The sequence below is a fragment of the Lissotriton vulgaris genome, chromosome 6, assembly GCF_964263255.1.
Source record: "Lissotriton vulgaris chromosome 6, aLisVul1.2, whole genome shotgun sequence".
In the NCBI taxonomy this organism is placed as follows: domain Eukaryota; kingdom Metazoa; phylum Chordata; class Amphibia; order Caudata; family Salamandridae; genus Lissotriton; species Lissotriton vulgaris.
The window spans coordinates 593,748,565-593,774,097 of NC_141694.1; the positions used below are offsets into that span (position 1 = coordinate 593,748,565).

Sequence of the window (25,533 nt, forward strand, 5' to 3'; positions counted from 1 at the left end):
GAAACCCGAATTTAGCCAGGACTGCCCACAAATACTGCCATTCCCCGGTGTCAAAGGCCATGGTTACATCAAGCGAGGCTATTATGGCCGGTTCCTTCAGGGTATGAGCCCTGGCTATCACGCCGTGTAACCCGCGCAAATTTAGGGCAGTATTTCTATGGGGAAAAAGCTCGACTTATCTGGATTTACCAGTCCGCTAATCACTTTAATCAGCCTGTTGGCAAGAAGCTTGGCAAGTATTTTGGGCTCTGCGTTCGATAGCGAGATAGGCCTTATAAGATGAACAATCAGTCCCTGGCTTGCCCTCCTTATGAATAACCACCACCGACGCTACTCTTTGATCATAAGGTAGTATCCCCTGCTCACGGGCCTCAACAAACATACCCTTAAGGTAAGGAGCGATCTTATCAGGCCGAAGCTTATATAGCTCAATTGGGAGCCCGTTGGGTCCCAGTGCCTTACCAGAGTTCAAGGAGCGAACCGCCAAGGCTATTTCATCAGCTGTAAGGGCACTATCCAGGAACTCGCGGTCCTCCTTGTTCAAGCACGGGAGCTGTATATCTAACAGCAGCGAATGGGAGTCCTCCTCCGGTCGATCCGACACTTGAGGTATAAACATTGTGAAAATAAGCCGCAAAACTATCCACTATCCCCTGAGGATCGGTAAGCCGTGCCCCCTCCGCCGTCACAAGTTCTGGAACAACACGATCTGCTCTATCTTTTTTTTCCAGTCAAGCAATAAGCTTCCCTGCCTTATCACCAAGGTCATATAGCCGACCCTGCTGCTCTCTACTCAGGGCTCTGGCACTATCAGTGACCAGAGATCTGTACTCAAGTTGCTTAAGATTCAGGGCATGCAGTTTAGCGCATGTTACCTCCTGTTCCAGTCCTGCCTCCAGGCGACCTATCTCAGCCTCTGCTTCAACAACTTCCCTATTCCTCTCCTTCTTCACTCCCACTATCAAGGACAGAGCCTGACCCCAGATAACAGTCTTAAAGGCTTCCCAGAGAGAAACAGAAGAGGACACCGACCCCTCATTTTCCAGAAAATACTGTTCTAGAGCCCTAATCGGGTCCTTACGAATTCTGGGATTACGCAGATACCAGGGATTAATAGGGGTTATCCTACCTGCCGACCCCGACGCAATACAGTAGCGGATTAAGAGCGGGGAATGATCAGAAAGGCCCCTAGCCAGGTGAACCGCCTCGGCAATGTAGGATGCGTTGGTAGCGGGCACAAGGCAATAATCCAAAGACTACCATGGGCCCCAGAGTGAAAGGTGTATTGCCTCTGGTCCGGGTGAAGCAGTCGCCAGCCATCCACTAACCCCAGGGCTTCTAGAAAGTCAGGGAGCCATCGCTGCGCACGCCCTGTATCACGCTGGGGGTGCCTATCCATCACTCCAGAAACCACAGAATTAAAGTCTCCTCCCAAAATCAGTAGTCCCCTCGGAAGATCCAGCAGAATCTTCCCCAAGTCGGGGAAAGTGATAGCCTGCATACCCGGGGGGACATACACCGACAACTGAGTCAGGACCTGCCCCTCCCAGCGACCCGTCATCCCAACATATCTGCCTCTATCATCCACCGAAACAGAGTCAATCACCAACAGAAGTGCCCTCCGAGTCAGGATGCCTAACCCACTGGATCCCGTTGTAAATCCCGCATGAGCCACCAACCTGTAACCCATTCTATGCCTCTCCTTACACGAATTGCCTACGAAGTGTGTTTCCTGGAGTAAAACCACATCAGGCGCGTGACGTTTGGGATACTGAAGAACCGCACTGCGTTTAATTTTGTCCCCCAACCCATTCACATTCCAACTCAATACCTTCAGTTCCCTACCCCCATCATCAAACATGAAAAGGAAGTGACAATACTCTGACTGCTGCAAGACATAAATGCTACATTTCAACTCAATACCTTGATCAATGAAAACTGAAAACACACAAAATAAATAAAAAAAACAAAATCCACCCCACAAACAGTCCCCTCTCCCCACCCCACACCCCTGCTCACGGCATTCGCCAACCCCCAACTCGCAGTGTGCCTGTCGCCCCATATTCTAACTAATCAACTATCTAAAAGTAGATCTGAGGAGGAGTGCGACACTCCACTTCCCCGCCTTACCCCTAGGATATTGCTACACCTGTTTTAAATCTATTTCCCAAACAAGCATACCTGCGGAAACATCTCGTACATGACGGTCCCACGTCACTGGCGACAATGTCACTCAACATTACTGTTTTTACGAGCCCTCTTCATCTTCGCTGCTCCGTCTTTGATCCTCTCCTCGGGAGAGAAGACTCTCTAACCCAGTCTGAAGCAATTTCCGGATTGTCGAAGAACCAAACCTTTCCCTCGGCTTCAACAAGCAACTTAGCAGGGTACATCATTGCGTACTTGAGTCCTTTTTCACGAAGCCGCTTCTTGACTCCGATGAAACTTTGCCGCTGCTTCTGAACCGCCTGTGTAAAGTCTGGAAAAAAGTTGAGGGTAGAATTCTCGTACTTCAGAGGGCCCCCGGACCTGGAGGCTTGCAGGATAGCGTCTCTGTCTCTAAAGTTGAGCACCCTCGCAATCATCGGCCGAGGTGGAGCCCCCGGTCGCGGCCTTCATGGAATTCTGTGTGCTCGCTCCACTCTAAAGAAATTTCCCAGTCCCTTCGGTTTCAAATGGTTAAGTATAATATCCTCCACAAAAAGATCCGGGGCCATACCCTCAGCTTCTCTGGGACACCAATAATGCGCACATTGTTTCTCCGGGCCCTTCCTTCGTATTCGTCCAGCTTGCGGCTTGCCATATCGCTAGAGGCCTTAAGGTTCCGGACCTCCTGCTGCAACTGCGCCACATCGTCCGTCAAACTCGCCGTTTTGATGTCCAACGACTTTACCTTTTCACTGGTTTTAGTGAGATCAGCCCAAATTAAATTAACCTCAATAGTTACTATGTCTAACTTTTTGCTCCAGGGACTCCATCTTCTGTCCAAGGTAGGTTTTAACCCCCTCTATAGCCCCCATCACATCCACTAACGTAGGTTCCATTGTAGGGCCAGAAGCTTTTCCACCCCCGTCTTGTGGTTTTCCATTCCCCTTAGGCCAGCCTCTGGCCTGCGTGCATCGATCCAGCTTGTTGGCTTGGACGTATCGGGATCCCCTGTTGGGCTTGGATTGCTGTTTCTCCGCATCCGGTTTCGTCGCCATTTCAAGAGTAGGCCCAGGACCAGACACTTGGTATCCCAATGTCCTGCGACAATGCAAAAGACTACCACTGACCGGGGGTCCTGGCCGCACTCTGGGTAGATCTGTGTCCGTCGCCAACAGCTCTGTTCACCAATGAATCGGAGGGCTGGCCGGACCTGCGACAACTTATTACGCAATTATCAGCGCACTTTTCAAGTAGTAAGCCCAGTATTCTGTAGACAGGATAGGACACCACTTCTTAAAACAAGAAAGCTCCGGGCTAGATGTGGGGCCGGTCCGGCGACTTCCGGTTTCCGGCCCCGTTGTTGTTTCACTCGCGCCAGGGTCTGTTTCAACTCGAGACCCCGGCTTGCAGATGGGCAGTCCGCAAATTCGCTGGCGATATTTCTCCGGCCCTCGGCATCGGAACGGGACGCGGAACACAGCGCCCGGCACCGCTTGTCTTCCGTTACAGGTTTCTGCCTTCAGGGCACAGGATTTTCAGCAGGATATCTCCGGGGGCGGCGGGGGTCTCGGGAGCACTAAGCTCACGCGGCCATCTTGGACTCGCGCGAAGCTCCTCCCCTGATATATTTTAATTTCCATGCTACTTAAGACACACAGACTGGCACAGACTGGAACGTGGACAGTCTGCAGGAATAAGTATTGTGGGTTTGTACTTGCATACCACAATATACTTTTTTACTTTTTTTGTCTCTACTGAGAGAATATTCCTCCATCTGGAATGATCCTTCTCTCGAAATCTCCCTCTAATTTGGTGGTCTTACCTTCCCTGTCCCATCCTAGGCACTCTGTTACCTGTGTCTTTTGCAGGGATAGTTTTGTGCATGTTTTCCGAGTGGAAAACACTATGCAAAAAGTGTGCTTTATGTTTGTGAACATAAATAAAAAAATTTAAAATGTGGGCATTACCCACACTTTACGTGATCACTCTTTATATTCCCATAAAACCCCTTTCTGTTCCTTGCCTTAAGCTTAGTACAGTTGACAATCTATTAGTTCACAGCTTGTCAGCAGCACAACTTTCTATCTGAGGGTGTAAAAGTCCACACGTTGGGTGGTGCAGGATGAGGGTATTTGCACTAGCAGATTACCTTTTTGGGCATGAGAGTTAAACTTTAGTGCACAGGAAAGGGGTGAATCTGGTGTATTGCCATAAAATCCGACACTTCGCAATGTGAGCGACATGACAATAGGGTTCTGGTAAGTGCAAACTTGTAAACAAGTATATTTTTAATTAACCCCAACACATCTCACTGGTTGTAATTGAAAAAAACTGTTCTTTGTGTTTTTCCAATCTGCGAAATGCATTTGATATAAAATGGAATAATAAGGATAGAGTTAAGATTAGGGTAAGGGGTGGGTGTTAAGGACATGATGAGGGTAAAGGCTACTAATAAAATGTGGGCAGTGGTCAAGGTTTGTGTGAAGGTTAGCCTTAGACTTGGTTTAAGGTCACAATTATGCAGCGGCTGCTTCTCCACTATGGCGGACGAGCGTCAACCCTTTCCCCCGCGGAAAGAAGGAGAAACCAATTTATTAACATTTTTCTTTCCCCGCTAGAGCCAGCCTAGTCTGGGGGGGGGGGGCATGATGACAGCAGGGTATGAGAAATGCAGCACTGAATGTGCACTTGCCAATTTGGCTGGCCGTCTTAGCCCGGCCAAACCATCATGAGCACTTAGGTTTCTCCCACCCAGCTGTGTTGCACAGCCAGGTTGGAGAAACAGCTAGACTCCCAGTCACTGTCTGAGCAGCAAATCAAGCCTCTCAGACCAATCCTGGCGGTGCTCTCATACTATTGAGAGCAGTGCCAGGATTGGGTGGGGGACTGTGCTGGTGGTCCTGGGACTGCTGGGATACCATAAGAAGAGAAGAGTAGCACCGAGGCTGGCGGCAGCGTTGGCGACAGAACAGGTAAGTAGTGTTTTATTGTTGTTTTTTTATTTTTATTGTTTCCCTAATCCATCCCATCCCATCCCCCACCCCCCACTTGAGTTTTGTGGCGGCCGCCACTTCAATTATGGTTATGGTTTGTATAGAATTTAGGGAGGGTCGAGGAATGATTGGGGCCAGGTTAACAATTGGTGCAGAGCACGAGATTTGTATCAGAATTTGGGTTATGTAATAGTCGGGAAAATTGTTATCAAGTATCGCAGTAAGATTTGGGTGAGGTTTAGGAACATGCATGTGTTAGTGTTAGGTTAAGGTGTTTGTTAGGATTAAATGTAAGATTAAAGGAAGGTTTAGGTTTTTTGATAGTTTTGAAAAGCGTGTTAAAACGATCCACTAAAATCATTTCAAAAGAAAGTTACTCATTTAAAATTCACACTGTTGTTAAATGTAAAGGTTTTTCTCCCAACAGTTGTCAGTTGAAATATCCGTTTTAATAGTTTGATAAATTCTGATTTAACATTTTATTTTTTATTGAAAACATTGTTTCTATGAATGGTGTTTTTATGAAATGTGCTGTAGTGAAATAATCATGAACCCACAAAAGATCTGTTGTGTGTTTTCCAGAATGCTTTCACTGCTCATTCTGTGAATGTTTCTGTTTCCCACCAATGCTTTTGTTTTGTGTTTTTTACTCAATTGTTGTCAGTGGAGTCTTCTAGTGTTTTGTGTTTGAACCTTCTCCTCAGTGGTTTGAGTAACATTTGTTTTGTCTCTGCTGCATCAACCAGCTATCCCTGAGCACACTGGTAGTGATTGGCTTGGTACTTGCTCCCACATCCTGGAAGCAAATTAGTGAGACTTAGAGAAGCTATCGCTCCAGTGACTGGAATATTGCTCGATTCGTGTAAAGGATTCTATTCATGTCTAAAAAGTAATGGAAAGATAAATGTTTCCTGTTTGTTTGATATTTTTTTTGGAAGCTGACTACTTTAACAAGAGCCAGGATACAGATTCAGAGGACAGCAGGATACGATTTGAAGCCTACCAAGGACTATGGCACCGGATGAAAAAAGAAACCGAGGTAAGAGTTGTTGTGACTCAATATGAACAGTTTAACAGTATGTTTTCTGTGTAGTTAACATTAAAGGGAGTTCAAATGGAGGAAAGCGTAAGTAAAGTCAGGAAGAAGAGATTCCAGTCACAAAACAGCACTGGGTCATATAAAATAGCATGAGTGAGCTGTAAAGGTTATGACATGTTTCTCCTATAGTGTGATGCTTCTTTCATTGATGAGTGAAACCTCAGGAGTATGAGAATGAAAAGGAGCTTAGTAGAGCACCAAATAGAAATGTAGGCCCTTCACTCTGCCTGTTGATCGCAGCCCTGCTATCAGTGAAGTGCAGGCTTCAGCAAAGGCATCCATTACCAGTTGAGAACAGTCATTAATCTTCATAAAAGGCATTGTCCCCCTTCCAGATTGTAAAGGACTGCCATCTGACCAGAATTTCACCAACCTGGGATGAATTTTTATTTTAAGGTCATTAAAAAATGGGAATCCATGATCTTGTTTCCACATTGGAATTAAAAGAAAACCAGAAGAAATCACTTGAGAATAATTTTGAATGTGTAATTGAACCTGCAATGTTCTTGATGATCTGTTTCCTATCGAGCTGTGGCAGGATTACGTCTTTGAGGCAGTGCTCAGGGACTAACTGAGTGCCTAAGCAACTGCGTTGATGAATGAGATGCAGAAAGTGGTGGGCTCCTTTGACGCTCCTTTGATGCCATTGCTTGCTGATCTTGAGACAACCGAGAGGAGTTCCCCCTTAAAGATGCTTGAGCCACATTCTCAAGATGGTACTTCTGAGGCTGTAACATTGCTGAGCGGGACCCGAGGTGGTGAAAGTTGCACTTGTTAATTCTCTCTGTAAATATGGTAGTTCCTAAAGAATAGGACCTATTTACATCCCAGCATGCTGCAGAGTTGACAAAGCCGTATAAGTGGATTAAGTTCTGAACATGGTTTGACAAAGCAGAGCGCATGCTAACTCCACAGCAAGTGCTTGGGTAAGGAGCATTCTGATTACGCCTCCCTTCACCCATAAACTTGCCAGTACACCATGCGCAGTTCCAAACCACATTTTCTTATTGGCTGCCTGAGCAACTGAAAGTAAGAGGAAGAGACTGCCCTGCTTTCATAGGACAATAGCTCCTCATATTTTACCTACAATAAAGTCACATCAGTATACTCCTCCTTGGGGCAAATTAGTTCCAGAGTGGACAGTGCAGAAAGTGAAGTTCAGAAACAGAACAGCAGGAATAGATACATGGACTTACTGACTCGAAAACAGCAGGGGGCTACCCAGCAACAAGTCTTTTTAAGAATATGCCTTTTTCTCCATGTTCACTTTGGAGAATAAAATCAAAGACCTCAAAAATGCAATAAGAGCCTAAATAGTAAAGGTGTTAGGGCAGTTGTATATCTCCATGTGGGTAAGGACGTTGGATCTATTTTGGAAAATTCTTCTGGACTGCCTGCGTGAAGTCCGGGGAAAAAGCTGATGGATGAGTTCTCGTACTTCAAGGGGCCCCCAGATCTTGAGGCCTGTAGGATCGCATCCCTGTCCCTAAAATTGAATATCCTCGCTATCAAGGGCCGGGGAGGGGCACCGACTCACGGCCTTCCTCCAGGAATTCTGTGTGCTCTCACCATGGTAAAGACATTCCCCTGGCCTTTGGGCTTAAGATGGTTGGTTATGATATCCTCCACGAAGAGATCTGCAGCTTGCCCCTCCGCCTTTTCCGGCACTCCAATAACGTGTACGTTATTCCTTCGGGCCCGCCCTTCAAAGTCCTCCAGTCGACGAATAACCAGTTCATTCGAGGCCCTCCGAGTCCGAACTTCCGATTGTAATTCTGTTACATCGTCCGTCAGACTGGCTGTCTTAATGTCCAGAGATTTCACCTTCTCATTCGTTTTCGTGAGGTCCGCTCGGATCAAGTTAACCTCCAATAAACACAGTGTCCAGTTTATGAGCCGGAGTCTCCATCTTCTGCCCGAGAGAGGACTTGACCCCATCAATGGCGGCCATCACATCTTGTAGCGTAGGCTCCACTTCCAGGGCAGAGGTTTCTTTTGCCCCTTCTTGTGACTTCCCCAGTCCATTAGGTGACCCCTTGGATTCCGCATATCGGCCCATGTTGTTGGATTGGGTATATCTTGCCCCTCTAGTGTTCTTCGATTGCCGTTTATCCCCCTCCGGTTTGGTCGCCATTTTGGGACAATCCTATACTCGTCCTCCGACTCGGGGTGGCAGTGCTATATAATCGTTATAGTTGGGCCAATATCAAGTCTTTTGCTCTCGACTCTTTAGAATCTTTAGGATACTCTGCTCACCGTCTATAGTTCTGTTGTGTCCAATAATCTGCAAAGACCCCAGGCCTCAGCACCCTCACTGGCGCGACGTCCTCACAAAATCCTCGGTTTCAATTCCACAGGCTTACACTTTGTTAACATGTCCTCACAATATGGCCCACCGTTGCCGCTTAGGGTTTCCGATCATCTGGAGCACACCCCGGCAGGATCGCCAAGAGCCCCTGGGCAAATCAGAAGTGAAACCAAATCCAGTCGCGAGGCCGGGCCGCTCACTTCCGGTGCCTTGTGCCGTTGTTGTCGCACTGCACCTCGGGCACAATGCCAACCCAAGCTCCAGACATCCGAGATAGACAGGCCGCAAACTTCCCAACTCTCCAACTCTGGATTCCGGGGCACGGTCGGGATGCGATTTTCAGCGTCTGATACTACTTCAGTTCCGCAACAAGAAGCACGCTACAGTGAACAGGATGAACAACAGGATATATTTGGGGGCGACGGGGGTCTCGCGAGCCCTAAGCTCACGCCGCCATCTTGGATGCGTGCGAAGCTCCTCCTCTTTTGGAATATTCTTAAAGTCAAAGAGCTTTGGAGGAGCTCCACTCTTTTATAAAGGACATTCACCAGGTTGTCATAATTTACACTATAGGGCAAGGTAAAAAGGTTAATTGCCATGGACACTGTCCTACTGGATCAGGAATCCCCTAGAACAAACGAGGAACTTACAAAAAATTTGGTGAGGAAAACTGTTGACTGTTGGACTTGGCCCTTTTTGGCAGGTTCACCCCAAAACTTTTTGCATTCTCCTAGCCTTTTTCTGTTACCTGGTGTTGGTGGTTTTAGGCCTCTGGGCACTCTAGCACTGTGGTCAAGTGTAAAGTGCGTGCGCTCCCTGTGTCACGGTGGTGAGATTGGCCTGCCCTCCCATAGGAATGCATTGGGATTCCCTGATCAGTGTGTTAGTGGTAATTCATGGTATGGGAGGAGCAGAATGGTCGAGTTTGGTATACATGAAATTGTGAGAATAAATGCTGCGCAATGGTGTGCGTATATGTATTATTACTATGGGAGTAATGCCACCTTTAGAAGTTAGACAACAAAATGTGCCCCCTCCCTCAATTACTTCAATGTTAGGGACCCAATGAACACAAAAGTTAAATCAGGTCCGGTATATTTATTTATACCTTTTTTTTGGTGATTATTTCAAAAACTACTTTTTCATAGCAGATCAATAATACAACATACACAATTATTGACAACAAACATTAACCTACATTGACACAATGAAATTGACAAACTATATAAGAAGCAATGTGAAAAACAATTTCAAGTGTAACATCCCACAAATACTACAGTGCTGAACCATAAGCGTAACAATGAGACAATTTGATACAGACAAATCAGGAAAACGAAAACGAAAAAAGAGCCAATTCAATACAAGAGCACACAAGCGTGAGGCAATATATTTTAGTACACAGTTAATGTATATAGTTAGCTCTTGCTGGATTGCCGACGCGTTTCAAGTTTGGGCATGGGGTTTCCAAACTATCATCAGGGCTCTTGATTATGTTCTGAATGTTGGTAATGGGTTGGCCTGTGTGGGTTTCTATCAACGGACCGAATCCTTTATTCAGGGCTCAACCAAAATGACTTCATTGACAACACCACCCTTAAGTTGATCGATTTTGTAGCCAAAAGGGGGGGCTGGGGGGCGGAGGATTATCTTTACTTGTTAACCTTAAACGCTCTTTAGCTGGTGAGGCGACAGGGACTTCTACCTCGTGCCTTTTATTTAGGTCTTTGCAGCACACCTCGTACCCACTCTACGGCCCCGGCCGGGGCTGTAAGGAATCACAGGAATGTGATTCCAGTCAGTGCTTCACAGACGCGAACAGTCGTTATCTTAGGAATCTTTTTCTTTTTCTTTAGCGGTGTAAACGCGATGCTTCTCTCTCGCTTGCTGAAAAAGTTTTTTCCTGCTTTCAGCAAGCGAGAGAGAAGCATCGCGTTTACACCGCTAAAGAAAAAGAAAAAGATTCCTAAGATAACGACTGTTCGCGTCTGTGAAGCACTGACTGGAATCACATTCCTGTGATTCCTTACAGCCCCGGCCGGGGCCGTAGAGTGGGGACGAGGTGTGCTGCAAAGACCTAAATAAAAGGCACGAGGTAGAAGTCCCTGTCGCCTCACCAGCTAAAGAGCGTTTAAGGTTAACAAGTAAAGATAATCCTCTGCCCCCCAGCCCCCCCTTTTGGCTACAAAATCGATCAACTTAAGGGTGGTGTTGTCAATGAAGTCATTTTGGTTGAGCCCTGAATAAAGGATTCGGTCCGTTGATAGAAACCCACACAGGCCAACCCATTACCAACATTCAGAACATAATCAAGAGCCCTGATGATAGTTTGGAAACCCCATGCCCAAACTTGAAACGCGTCGGCAATCCAGCAAGAGCTAACTATATACATTAACTGTGTACTAAAATATATTGCCTCACGCTTGTGTGCTCTTGTATTGAATTGGCTCCTTTTTCGTTTTCGTTTTCCTGATTTGTCTGTATCAAATTGTCTCATTGTTACGCTTATGGTTCAGCACTGTAGTATTTGTGGGATGTTACACTTGAAATTGTTTTTCACATTGCTTCTTATATAGTTTGTCAATTTCATTGTGTCAATGTAGGTTAATGTTTGTTGTCAATAATTGTGTATGTTGTATTATTGATCTGCTATGAAAAAGTAGTTTTTGAAATAATCACCAAAAAAAAGGTATAAATAAATATACCGGACCTGATTTAACTTTTGTGTTCATTGGGTCCCTAACATTGAAGTAATTGAGGGAGGGGGCACATTTTGTTGTCTAGCTTCATATAGGGTCCAGCCCCCCCTCGGCCCCGCCAAGGACCTATCTCCTTTCTTTGTGACCTTTAGAAGTTGGCATTTCTATGTGCTATGTGTCTGCCTGCCTAATGTGAATTGCATGCCTGGCTTGTGAGTGACAGGGGCTGGGAGGTGTGTGGGGCTCCAGGCGGGGCAGGGTGAGTCAGCGGTGGGCTGAATAGGACATCTGTGCTGGGAGTAGTGGGAGGAGTAATCCCCTGACTCTGAATAGGATTGTGACGGCCCTGTACAATGTTGGCTCCGCCCCCTGTGATGTGTCTTATCACCTAGCCCCCACCTGACCAAGGGGAAGAGGAGCTTGCAAAACAAAGTGCTCCAAATCACCCCTGAACCATTTGCATCTGGTTCCCTATGCCCTGCACTACAGACAAAGGAAATGTTGGTATAAATATAGGGGCTGTGACCCCATGAAAATGTTCTCTTCCATGATGCTGGTGTGCTGTTCCTGAAGCCTGCTGGAGTGTGCTGCTGCTGGGCCCACGAGGAACTGCCACGAGGGTTTGCCTCCCTGGGCCCTGGATTGCCCCTTTGATCTTTCAGGACTTTCTGCTGTTGGAGCTGTGGCTCCTAAGTGCCTCGTGAGCGCTATATTCGAATTTCTAGGAGCAGAGGAGCGCGTGGGCTTTGCAGCGAGGTGCTGCATGAAGAGAGAGAGGGAATCCCCAGCGTAGGGATTCCCCCAAATTGTGAGGAGCGAGTAGGTCCCCACCCCGCATCATGGTGCCTTTTGCGGGTGCCCACCCCGCTTTTTGCTGTTATCCTAATGTCGGGAGCCTACCCCGTGTTATTGCCGTGTTTGGGATTCTTTAATGGCGGTGCCCACCCCGCATGTGGTGTTGTCTTTAATCATGGCGGGTGCCCATCCCACGTTTGCCAAGGAGATCACCGTTGCGGCCCGGGGAGCACCAAAACCGGAAGACAGGTGCCCGCGCCGTACTGTGGAGGGGGGGCTGCAGCGAATGGCCTGAAGTCTGTGCCGGGCTCCCGTGAGCGGGGGAAGAGTCCTGCGGTGATGGCCAGAGGAAGCCCCGGTGAGAGAGGACGGAGCCTCGCAGGCTCCAATGGCGGTGTTTCAGCCTCGGCCCACCTGGCAGAGGGGGAGGAAGGTCGAAGACACCGACGGGTGACCAGTGAAGAGAGGAGACGGGAGGATTCCTGCGCTGGAGCCCAGTAAGTAGGGCTACTCCATTTGTGGTGCCGATCGCGGTGGCGGACAGCTGCAACGTTGGCCCCATTTGCGTCCCAAGTCCCAGAGATGACTCCTGAGGGCACAGTGAGTGCCTGTGTTAACGCCTGAGGGGGCATTTTGGTTGTGGTGCCAGTGCTGATTTCCTTTCCAGCTGCCCCGCCCGACAGTGGGCAGCTGCAACGTTTTGCGCATATTTGAATAAGAGTCCCTGAGAGGGACAGGAGAGGGCACAGTGATGCCAGGCCTTTTTTGCTTTGCAGCTGCATGCCAAGTAGCGTCAGCTGCCACCTTTAGGCCAACAGTTCTTTGGGGGCATGTTTGAAAGATATAGGAGTGAAATTCACTCCTCTGCCCCAGCGCAATGGCGCAATTTGGATTGCTCTGCCTTGGCAGCAGCCCTGACATTTTGGACATAGGGCATTTGAGCCCCATTGAGAAAGCCAGTTGGCCAGGGGGACTGTTAGGTTTGTAGGGTGCCAGGCCCTTATGTGATTTATATGGTGCTAGGAAATGTGATTCATGTCCTGAGAGTTATGCACCATGATTTATGCTTCTAATGTGGTTTATAGTTATGAGGTAATTTGCATTCAATAATTTATGTTTAGGTGGTTATTACCTAATCTAAGAGTTCTGTTTATATGCTATTGCATAATGTATTGATGCTGGTGAGGTTATGGTCTAATGCGTTTAGACTTATGAGATGATTGCATAATGTGTTTATGCTGGTGAGGTTGGCGCAGAATGTATTTCACGCCTAAATGTGATTCTGTGCATAATATGGTTTATGTTGCAGGATGATGCTGAGTACAGTGATTACTGGTTGTACGTTTATGATATGTCCTACATTTACTAAGTTCACTTTATGATGGTACTGACTGTGGTCCAGTTGGCCCCGTCAGGTGTACATAATCCCTTGTAGATATTACCTAGTGCCAGGTGGCACAATGTATATTATGTGATTACTATTCTGATGTGTTAGGAGAATACAAAGGCTATTTTTGATATAACCTTGTGTGGAGTTCCTTTTGTGGTGTGCCTAGTATGTTGTTGCTGTGACATATGTAACATAACATAACAGTGTGTTGCGCAAACCTTTTACTCATGGCCTCCGGGATAAGCCTGACTGCTTGTGCCAAGCTACCAACGGGGTGAGCAGGGGTTATCTTTGCCGTATAACTCCCTTGCCCTGACGAGTGGTGGTCTCTGCCTGGCTTTTGCGCAAGCCTTAGCTCACCAGAGATCCCATTTCTAACATTGACATTAAGGGGCAAAAAGATATACGTCTTCCAAGACCCTTGTCATACAAAAGCTTCAATCCCTCAAGAAGGACTGTGTAGCTTTAGGGTTTAAGGCAATGCTTGGTACGAATGAAGCACCTACATCATGCCTATTTTATGTGGGATAGACCATGGAGGATAGAGCTGGTAGATTTGCAGCTCTGTTTGAGATGTATGATGCAAAAAGAAGACATTACTCACATGGTTTGGAATTGTGGGGTGGTTTTCTCCTTTTTGGAAGGGCGTGCTCTGTAGTGTTAGCAACTCTCTCCAGACCCCCAAATGTTTCCTTTAGATATCAGTGTGGATTTAGATAGCAGTAGATACAAGATGGCACTGTTAGGATAATCTCTTGGTTGCTAAGAGAAACATTACTAAATGCTGAAAGGACTCAACTGGATCGTTGCATGAGTCTAGAGGCCCACACTCTTGGCCAGAGGTTGCCAACAGAAACACCAAAACATTTGGAAAGTCTGTTGCCAATATAGGTGTATACATCTGGAGCCATGTGGGCAGAAGCCCTGGCGCATTCACCTTGAATACAGATAAGTGATTCAGACTGGTTCTTCCTGTGGGAGGGAAGTGGGGATTGATGATTATGGATGTAAACTTGTTGATTGGCCATGAATGATTAAGGGAATATTGTTTTTCATATGATGTATGGTATCTTTTTATTGGTAATAAAAGGTGTAATAAAATGAGTGTTGACGAATGCCATCACTAGAGTGTGTAACTGGAGAGAACCTCCAGTTTAGTGGAGGAAGCTAAAAACCCTGAAAATCCAGGCAGTTGTGTTTTGAGAGCTGTGTTCCTGATTCTTAGTGTGTATCTGTAGACTGATATGCAAGATACTGCTTTATACAGGGGTTTGATCAGTGTTGTAAACCTACCATGACAGTGCTGCAGTGAAAGTTGTTTTTAGGGAAATTGGTTCGGTCTCTTCTCATATTATTCACTCTTTCTACATTCCCCCTATGGCCTTACTGTTGGCCTTGCTAAATTTGATGTTGCCATGTCTAATTTTTCAATGATTTTATAAGAGATCTAATAATGCTTTCTTCATTACTTTCACTTCTTGTATACTTATTTCAAAATTCCATGGTTCTTAATAAGGCTTTGGATAGTTGGATATCCTTAATGAAAATGATGAGCACTACAAAGGTTTGCAGTTCCCTAACCATTTGTAAAGGTTTACTGAAGCACACTGAAGCAGAATTGCCATGTTAAAAAATGCAAAAGATTGTACACAAACAATTATTAAAGTATCAGCTGTCTTACCAAAGTGTCATAACCTGACATGTAACCAGTGTTTTTGATCAAATTCCAACGTTACAGAGGTCGCAACGACCAATCTGCATGACTGTCTTTTTTGTTTACTGTCTTCTTTTCAGATCTCAGTTCTTCTCATAGCCCACTTCCACTTACACCAGCCAGCCATCTGATGAGGTATGAAGTGGGTGCCCACTCACCTTCATGTTTTTCATGGGGCGAGAACTAGACTGAAGTATTCCCAGTGAGCATTATGTTGCTCTCAGATGGCATAGCTAGATAGCGCCACTACCATCATCTGGCTCAGTAGTGTCAGACTTGCACTCAAGTCTACTTTTCCTTTACAATAGGTGAAAATCTTGTAACTGGTTAACAAAAAACACATGTCATCAGTAACACTACCTTCATTCTGGCTATTGACTTTCGCATTTCATTGTTTTAGGTGAAATATACAGTCGTTGGTCTGGGGCATTTGGATTTTAACCTCCTTTTATATGTGATGCATCTAATTGTGTGTTTTTCTGCTGCTGTAGCAACTCCAGGAGGACTTGAACAAAAAACTGTTTGATGGCTTGATCGAGTTTTTCAGGCAGTCACATTCTGAATTTCAAGAGACGAAAAATGAATGGAGTAGCCGCATGCGATCCAGTGAAATCCCTACAGCAGCACTCGTATTGGGTATGCAAGTGTTTTTTCACTGTTAATGGTTGAGATTGTAAAGTACTTCTTCCATGAGACAAATACAATGTAGATGTCAGGAAGTACATAGTTGTTGTTTTTCTTTAAGGGTTGTAACAAATTCATACGCTTAGGTTTCTCACCCTTCTTTTCAGAGATGTGACTTTGGTACATCGATCTGACCCCTTCTCTTGGGTGCAAGGTGATCTGTAACAGCTGCGGCTTCATAGGAACGTCTATTTTAATGTAGTTGTATGATTTATTCTATTCAAGTTTGCATAGCTCAGCAGCACACTGTTTACTGTACATGTTATTTATTTGTAGTTGGGATCTGTTTGACACAAGAGTTTGCTTGCCAAGGTGTGACCAAAGGGTTGTGCATTTTAGGTCACACCTAGAGAAAAGCTTCCCAGTGATTTTCCTAGCACTGGAATTGACAAGCTGTATTGTACCATCGACCAGATCTCCTCATCGCTTCTCCAAAACCCCCCTACCCACTCCTCAAACCCCGACCAAGCAGCCATTAACCTCACCCAATGGCTATCCAACAGCGCCGACATCCTAGCACCGTTGAAAAAACGTCAAATCAAACTAGGCAGCAAAAACGCCCCCTGGTTCAACGATGATCTTAAGAATTCTAAGAAACTCTGGTGCTCCCTCGAAGGCCTGGAAAAAAGACCCAAACACCAGCACCAGGGACGCCTTCAAAAACGCCACCCGCACACACCACCAACTTATCCGGTCTGTCAAGAAAGCCGCATTCAAAGACCGACTAGATAACAACGCCCACAACAGCAAGGAATTATTCAACATCGTCAAAGAATTTACCAACCCCTCGGCAAACTCCAACGACATCACCCCTTCTCAAGCCCTCTGCGACTCCCTAGCTTCATTCTTCCACAACAAAATCGCAGACATCCATAACAGCTTCGACAACCAACCCGGAGATCAACCCACCCATCCTTCTGCCACACCTTCACCCCCCCCTGAACATCCTTAATGACTGGAACACAATCTCCACTGAGGACACCATCCGCCTGATGAACTCCATCCACTCAGGATCCCCCACAGACCCATGCCCTCACCACATCTTCAACAAAGCAGACTCCATCATAGCACCACACCTCCGAGACGTCATCAACTGCTCCCTCAACTCCGCCACCTTCCCGGAAAGCTGGAAACACGCAGAACTCAGCGCCCTTCTGAAAAAACCCACAGCTGACCCCACCGAACTCAAAAACTACCGCCCCATCTCGCTCCTTCCATTCCCGGCCAAAGTTCTAGAGAAAGCTGTCAACAACCAGCTCGCCGCCTTCCTCGAAACCAACAAATCCCTCGACTCCTCACAGCCCGGCTTCCGAGCCAAACACAGCACGGAGACCGCCCTCATCGCAGCAACAGACGACATTCGAACTCTACTGGACAATGGAGACGCATTCGCCCTCATCCTCCTCGACCTCTCCGCAGCCTTCGACACAGTATGTCATAGCACCCTATTACAGCGCCTCATTAACATCTGAATCCATGGAAAAGCACTGGAATGGATCACCTCGTTCCTCACCGGAAGAACCCAGAGAGTCCGCCTCCCACCATTCAAGTCAGAGGCCACTGAAGTCATTTGCGGCGTGCCACAAGGATCTTCACTCAGCCCCACCCTCTTCAACGTATACATGAGCCCCCTCGCGGCCATCGCACGCCAACACAACCTCAACATCATCTCCTACGCCGATGACACTCAACTGATCCTATCACTCACCAGAGACCCTAACACTGCCAAAACCAACCTGCATGAAGGAATGAAAGAAGTAGCCGAGTGGATGCAGCACAGCCGTCTGAAACTGAACTCAGACAAAACAGAAGTCCTTATCCTGGGTACCTCCCCCTCCGCCTGGGATGACTCTTGGTGGCCAGAGGCCCTTGGAAAAGCACCCATCCCGACGGACCACTCACGTAACCTGGGCGTCATCCTGGACTCCTCACTCTCTATGAACAGACAAGTCAACGCCGTCTCATCATCTTGCTTCAACATTCTTCGCATGCTCAAAAAAACATTTCGCAGGATCCCCACCGAAACTAGAAAAACAGTCACCCACGCACTGGTCACGAGTCGCCTGGACTACGGAAACACCCTATACGCCGGTACCACCGCAAAACTCCAGAAAAAACTCCAACGCATCCAGAACGCTTCAGCCAGACTCATACTAGACATCCCGCGTAAAAACCATATCTCTGGTCACCTGAAAAACCTCCACTGGCTCCCCGTCAATAAGAGGATTACTTTCCGCCTCCTAACCCACGCGCACAAAGCTCTGTACGAACTTGGACCCGAATGCCTCAACACACGACTTTCCTTCTACACCCCCTCCCGCCAGCTACGATCCTCCAACCAAGCCCTCGCTACTGTACCTCGCATCAACAAAACCACCATGGGAGGTAGATCCTTCTCCTACCTGGCAGCTAAAACCTGGAACTCACTTTCCACTCACCTTCGCCTCACTCAGAGCCACCTAGCATTCAGAAACCAACTTAAAACTTGGATATTCGACAAGTAATTCCCCACCCTTCCTCAAGCGCCTTGAGACCCTCTGGGTATGTAGCGCGCTATATAAATTACCTGACTTGACTTGACTTGACATAGGATTTCTGGACTAGTGTCACATAATATGCAGTTATTCTGCTTTTCTTGTCCCAGTCTGTCATAGGAAAGACTAGCACATCGGGGGGATTGATTTGCGGCACTGTACCGCAGAAAAGGAGACAGCGGTGTCATGCAAATTACCATCTACTTGTCTCCCTAAAGTCACTGCATCCCAATTCCTCCCATCTGTCTGTGCAGCACATACACCCCACTCGCTTTCCATAGTGTGCTCCTTTTCCTCCGGCTATGCTTTTATTCACCTAGTATGCCTCTTTACCTCACTTGATGGGCCTTGACTCTTTGATTTCTCACGCAAATGTGGGTTTACTCAATCCCCCTGTTTTTTTTTTAACAAAATAAATATTTTCTTTATTGGTTTTTGAGCATATTTTTTCGCCCTCTTCCTCTGTACACATGGCATGTAAATTCTAACAAGGTACGATTTACAACAAAGACTAAAAAGATTCTCTGAGCACCAAGTCTAGTGTACAAATCATCATAGTATTTCTTACCTTAGGTGATAGTAGTGAGAGACAAGAAGGGGATATTGGTGTATAATTTGACATGAGGAGCAGAAATTGGAGCCACAGATTCCCAGATATTCCAGACCTCGGCAGGGGGATATGCCCTGGTCTTATAAAACACATTTTATGCAGCCATGCATCAATCAGTGTTGCAATGCCATGTGTCTACGTCTGGGGGAGGGCAGGGGGGGGGGGGGGGACAGTACCCCATTTCTAGACATTATCAAAACCCACCACCACCAATCCCAGTGTAATCCAAACATTGCAGCACCTTGGAAGGTAGTGCTTCCTTGGCTTTAAACTGAATGATAATTTTAAATAGTTTGTGATGTTTGCTTCCTTCCCCCCGCTCCCTGCAGAACCCATTGTCCCCTAGTCCCCCCAAATTGTCCCAGGATGGTGCTTGACTCGAGCAGTGAAATAGTATATGGAAGAAGGTGATGGAAGAAGGTGCCCTCTTCTCAAGAACAGCACTGCATTTGATTGTCATACAGGGTGTGGCGTTTTCTATAATTGAATGCATGCTGTTACTTGAACTGTACTAGCCTAAGGCCCAACTTGATCCCCTGTTGTCTAGAGTGCAGTGGGGTGTCTTACACTTCTGAGTTTTCCAGAGAGCCCAAGATCTTCCGTCATCTGGATGGTAAAAAGCCTAGTTTCATCTGTGTATTTATCATTGCCTTATAATTCATGGAGTATGCCATTGGTACGATTGTGACAATCAACCGTGAGGCACATGTCTGGAAGTAGAGTTATAAAGACAGTCAAAAGCATTGAAACAATAAATAGTTGTTAAACTATGTTTCACTTAAGGGACTGCACCTATCCACATATTGTTAGACCTGTCCGCCTTCGGGTAGTCTTTCCTTAAACCTTTTGCCTTCTCCTGTCCTGTTTTGTTGAATTATTTTAATTTCATGTTCATATTTTATGTGTGAGAAATTAGGTTGTTGGTTGAGGGATGTAAGCCCTTCTCAAGCAACAGTCACATCCTTGTCCAGGTGAACCACAAAAAGTCACTAAATTAACCTGTGCTTAACCCTCTGGTAGCTTGGCACAAAAGCAGTCAGGCTTAACTTGGAGGTAATTTGTAAAGTATTTATGCAGTACTATGCTGTTGTAGCACCTCTAGCACCACATTCAAGTGCCCATGACAGGTGGGGAACCACTTGGAAGTCAGGGCGCACTCCAGGCAGTGTCCAGGTGCGGTTTCAAGGTTCTTAACCCAGTTCAGTCAATTTTCTTGCCTTCCACTCAACAGCAGCTGCAGCTTCAGCATTTTCCTCTGGTGGTAGATGTATCTGTAGTCTTAAGTGTAGCTGCCTTGGGGCATCATGTTTTTAGCATGCCATTTCCCATGGCTTTTGCTGTAGTGGTTGCTCAAAGTCTAAACAATAAGAGGTACGGGCACCAGAGGGTCAGTAGTGACAAGAAGGTGTCACCACTGATGGAATGCTTAGCGAATTCAGAAAGTGTTATTTTCTCTTTCTTAGTCCCCAGTCTACTAGCACTAGTCTTTCTTCTCTAAACAGAAAAGGGAGTAGCAAATGGTCAGTGAGATGTGGAATGTGTAGGTGTGTGGTGGGGGGGCGGGGGGGGGGGGTGTTACATGCCAAATATTCTAAGTCAGGGAAGCTGTCCAGGTGCAGAATAGCACACTTGCATGCAGTTTGGAGACCAGTGGTCTCCTCCGCTGGCCCTGCCTGCTTCAGGCATTACTCTTGATTCCACTGAGGATAGGGGTAGGTACTGTGTTGTCCAATAAAGAAGCCATGATCGCAAGTAAAATCTCTTCATTTAAGGTGCTTTTTTAATTGACATATATCTATTACATTATCCCACCAATCTATAAAACGATACATAGTAATCTTACTGGGGAACTGGGTCAAAGGCCCTGGGTGCCAACTGTGTCTGTGGCAGCTTTTTACCTCTGGTGTTCTGGGGCCACCTTATAATTGTAAATAATACTGAGTGCCAACTAACCTTTTATTAATTTCCCCTCAAGCTAATGAGGCAGAGCAGTCTAAAGCTTACTCAGAAAGTTACTTTGGCTAGAAACAATTAGAACATTCAGGAGTGTCCAGCATGTAACTTTATTGTGAAAATGTACTCTGTACTACACACAAAAGACCAAAGGTTCAAAGCATCACTCGGCAAAAATCATGCTGCACATAGTACACTAATGTTGTAGTTCTGGCGTGAAGCTGAGAGGCAAAGAGCAATTGTCAGACAATTGCTCTTTGCCTATCAGCTTCACGCCAGAACTACAAGTGCCGAGTGATGCATTGAACCTTTGGTCTTTTGTTTGTGTAAATTGAAATTGACATTCAAAGGCATTTACGGTATTTAGTTGATTTGATTTTATTGTCACGATTCCCTACTCACACTATCCTCACCTTATCACTTCCCCTTTTCCCTTGGGGCACCTTACAACCCTTTGATTGTGTACTATCATATACTACATCTAACTAATATATCTACATTGTGAATTAAAACAGTGTAGATTCATTTATTGTGTCCCTAATTTTTTGATTACTGTGTGTTTATTGCGAATTTCACACTGGGACCCCTTTTTCTCAGTACTGTAACTACCCAGGTCCCAGTGACTATGTCTGGGTGAACCCCCTTGCTATAATATAATAAAATACTCTATTGTAATACCATCAAGCTCTTTTATATGACATAATTTATATTTTCTATGAAATATTTTATATCTGCATACCTGCAATGCTTTTTACCAACTGTGCATCAACAATAAATAAATAAATACTGGTATTCTTCAGGCACGCTTGGCAATGTTATGCCCTCCTGCACCTCTGCACATGTTCCCTGCCTCTGCTACCTGGTGTGAACCTGCTCATACTCCGACTTTAGGTTTCTTTGCATGGTCAATGTTCTGATGGAGTAGTGGCCTCCTGCCCCATGACTCAGCTTCATTTTGCATCCTCAAGAGTAAACAATGCTCACATATCAAATGCTTGTCTTTTTTGCTGGCTTTGTTAAGGTCCTGCACGTCTTTCTCATCTGCTGCAGCTTCACTCAATGGTGCAGGCAGACTTGACTCTCTTGACTGTGCAACAGCTGGGAAAAATTTGAGCAGTGATTTCCTGAAACACCGTCTTAAGTCTCCTGCTTCTCACAAAATGGGGCTACTGCCTTTAGTTGCCAGGAAGAAAGATTGCCTACCTGATTCTGGCAGCCAATCGGAAAGTAGAGAGCCATTTCCCTTTTTTTGTATTTTTATTCATCCATTCACACTCCTCTATGTTAACATAGCCATAGCTTTACTATACAGTTGCTAATAAAAAAATTATAATATGGTCTAGTGTGCACTTTTTTTCTTTAAATAATCATTCCGCTGCAAAACAAATTGCCATTTACAATGCCAATAGCTCCAATTACAACAAATGCGAGACCTATTGCATTGCAAATGCTTGTTTATTCCTGTACTGACTAGGGTGACCAACCGTCCGTAAATTTCACGGACAGTCCGTAATTTCGGCCGTCTGTCCGTTGTCCGTGAAGCATTCTTTAACGGACGCCATTTGTCCGTAATTTTAACCGGTCACAACTTCCACCCACCTCCCTTCTTGACTCCGATGCTGTACCAAAGCTCAGATACCCCGCAGCATTGGAGAGGCACAGCGGGATGGCAACCCTCACACCTTCAGCCCTTGATGAGCTGTTAAGAGGTGCTCGAAGGTGACAGAGAGGGAGGGGCTGCAGCTTCAGGGGCATCTATTCAGATGCAAACAGCCCTGAATGCGTCATGTCTCTGCAATTTAGAGGGGCCTCACACATCCTAGAACCGGCCCTGATTACAACGAGGCAGAACGTAATTCTCTTCACAGAGCCTACAGTGGTGGCTGGTGGAATTTGAATGTGGTGATGCTAAGACCAAGAGAGAGCGATATTTCATACGGTCCTCCCAGAAGGTTTTTAAAAATTGTCATATGTAGATTCAAGTTTCAGGACTATTTCTTTGATAAATTATCCAAAAATATTGTTCTTATGTTCATTTTTAAAGGAAAACTCCTAGAACGTTGGTTGTTTGCTCCTTGGTTGTTTAGCATACTAGTCTTGTGCAGTGTATGCTTTAAACCGAATCGCCTGCATACCACAATTGAGAGCTAAGCCCTGGAGTTGAGGCTGGGGCGATGCCTGTCACTGAGTCAAAAAGGTGTGCAGAATGCATGGTCATCCAATTGTTGGCCTTTCTGCAGAGGCACAGAGCAATGATCACGCATTCTAGTGTTTTTTTGTGACAATGCACATGATTGAAGTATAATGTTGCTAAATTATTAGTACCAATATCGGCCCCTCCTGCGCACCTCCACTTGACCTGCTTGTCATTACTACGTGGCCTGGCCTGCAATTTATCACAGACGTAGCATTGTTTTCTATTTGACAGATCACCCATACTGGTGCCAGGTTAGTATCATGTATCTTTGCTTGCTGTTTCAATTCTTTGCCGCTAAGCAGTTAAATAACCCTGCAGAATTAATGTCTTCTCCTATAAAAGAACGAGACTGGCCTGCATTCACTTCTACTAAGCCATACTGCCTTTTTCGACTCTTTCGCTCCTCCCCTGCCACACCCGATTTTTTTCACCTGAGCACCGTGAAACAATGGTACTCTTGTCAGCTGTGCATTAATTAAACAATATCACCATTTCACAAATAACATTCAATTGCACAGTGTGACACATAACAGAGCAGGCAACAATCCACCACATCTCTCTAGAGCAGTACTTCGCAACGTGGCCAAACTTTAACCGTGAGCACTGTTTTATTTTCTATACCTGACATACGCTGGTCTTTTCTTGGCAGCGTGGCAGCTAAAGATGATTCGGGTTAGGCCACATACAACCCTGAGTATCTGTTGTTAGTTACGCAGCTATGAACTCTAAATGTGACCTGCATATGGAATCTCAGTCTGGATTTGCTATTATGGGGACTGTGCTTTGCAGTCGCGGCCGGCATTACGGGCGGGTGGGGGGTGGTGGAAATGGGGTTGTCGCCACGGAGGGGATGGGGGGGCTAGGTGGGATAAATAACTTACCTTGGCTTCCCGCTTTTCTTAAGTCCCGAGGCTCCAGACCCCAGACTCCCGCCGTCGCTTCATTTGAATTCCTCTGGGCTCGTCGTCATCAGGAAGGTGGCAGGCAGCCTCTCTTCGCTCCACCGCCTCGTTGTTGATTGGTGCGGCTGCTGTCCCACCCGCGTCATTTTCTCTGTATGCTGCAGCATACAGAGAGAACAGGGAGAGTGGGCAGTGTTACTCGAGGGCAGGGGGAGTGACTTGCCCACTGTTGTTAATACTGTCTGTTTGGGCGGCCTCAGGGTGCCCAATCAGACCGTATTAACAACAGTGAGCAAGCCACTCCCCCCTGCCCTCGAATAACACCGCCCACCCCCAACCAGGAACTTCTGCTTTCTCGCCGTGCGAGAAGGCAGAAACAAATGGTAGTTATTATGGTAATAACTACCATTTGTTTCTGCCTTCTCGCATGGCGAGAAACCAGGGGGCGGCGCCCAAACGCCCCCATAGAGGAGCCGCCACTGAGAGCTTAATTATTGTCACTAAATTATAAACAAACCTCGGTTCTTCAAATATGCAGTCTACAATGTAATAAAATAAAGAAATTGCATAATCACACCCACACTTATTAACAAAGTATGGAGGACAATGTTAAATCAGTTCTCGTGGAATGTCTCCTTTAAGTACTATACATCACAGTTGGGGTTGGCAAAACTAACATTTTAGAAAGAGAGCCTGTCTTCTCGTTGTCTTGTCCAGGAGGGGGTGAGGGTCTGGAAGAGACCAAGCTGATACTAGAATACTGCATGCCCACCCCTGTTCCCACTCTGGTGGATCCTGTTCCCCCTCCTGTGATGGCTCCTGCCCCCCCCCACCCCTGTGATGGCTCCAGTCCCCCCATATGGTGGCTACTGCCACCAGCCAGTGATGGCTCCTGTCCCCCCATGTGGTGGCTCCTGCCCCCCCTCCTGTGATGGTTCCTGCCCCCCCCCAGTGATGACTCCTGCCCCCCCCCCGCCTTTGAAGGCTCCTGACCGCCTCCTGTGGTGGATCCTGTCTCTGCCCTGAGTGGCTTCTGTCCCAGTCCTGGAACGGCCCCTGCAGCGAGGGTGAAGTTCTTGATGGGCCTCTTCTCAAAAAGGCTCAGCTCAAAATTAACATGAAAAGGTAGGTGAGTGAGTAAGTGAAGGGATGTGTGGATGGCTGGATGAATTCGTGAAAGGGTGAATGGATGAATGAACAATTGAATAGATGGATAATGAGAGAGGATGGATGAACTGATGAGTGAGTTGAAGGATGGAAGAGAGAAAAGGTAAATAGCTGGATGTATGGGTGGAAGGGTTGCTGGATGGGTGAAAGGGTGGATAGATGAGTGAAAGGATGGATGAGTGAAAAGGTGGATGGCTTGATGAATTGATAAGTGCAAGGGTGAATGGATGGACCGATGAGTGAAAGGGTGGATGTAAAGATGGATGAGTCAGTCACAGAGAGGGTAGATGGACAAAAGGATGAATAGATGAGTGAAGGAGTGAAAGGATAAATGGATGAGAGA

The 25,533-nt window shown here is 46.4% G+C and overlaps 1 protein-coding gene across 1 annotated transcript in view; it reads left to right on the forward strand.

Annotated features, from left to right (window-relative positions):
* The window catches only part of ORC3 (origin recognition complex subunit 3), a 212,760-nt gene that overhangs the window by 27,925 nt on the left and 159,302 nt on the right, over positions 1–25,533 (forward strand). The window contains exons 3-4 of the mRNA XM_086926601.1: positions 6,080–6,180; positions 15,635–15,779. Coding sequence (XP_086782727.1) covers positions 6,080–6,180; positions 15,635–15,779 — 246 coding nt within the window. The remainder of the gene's footprint in view (positions 1–6,079; positions 6,181–15,634; positions 15,780–25,533) is intronic.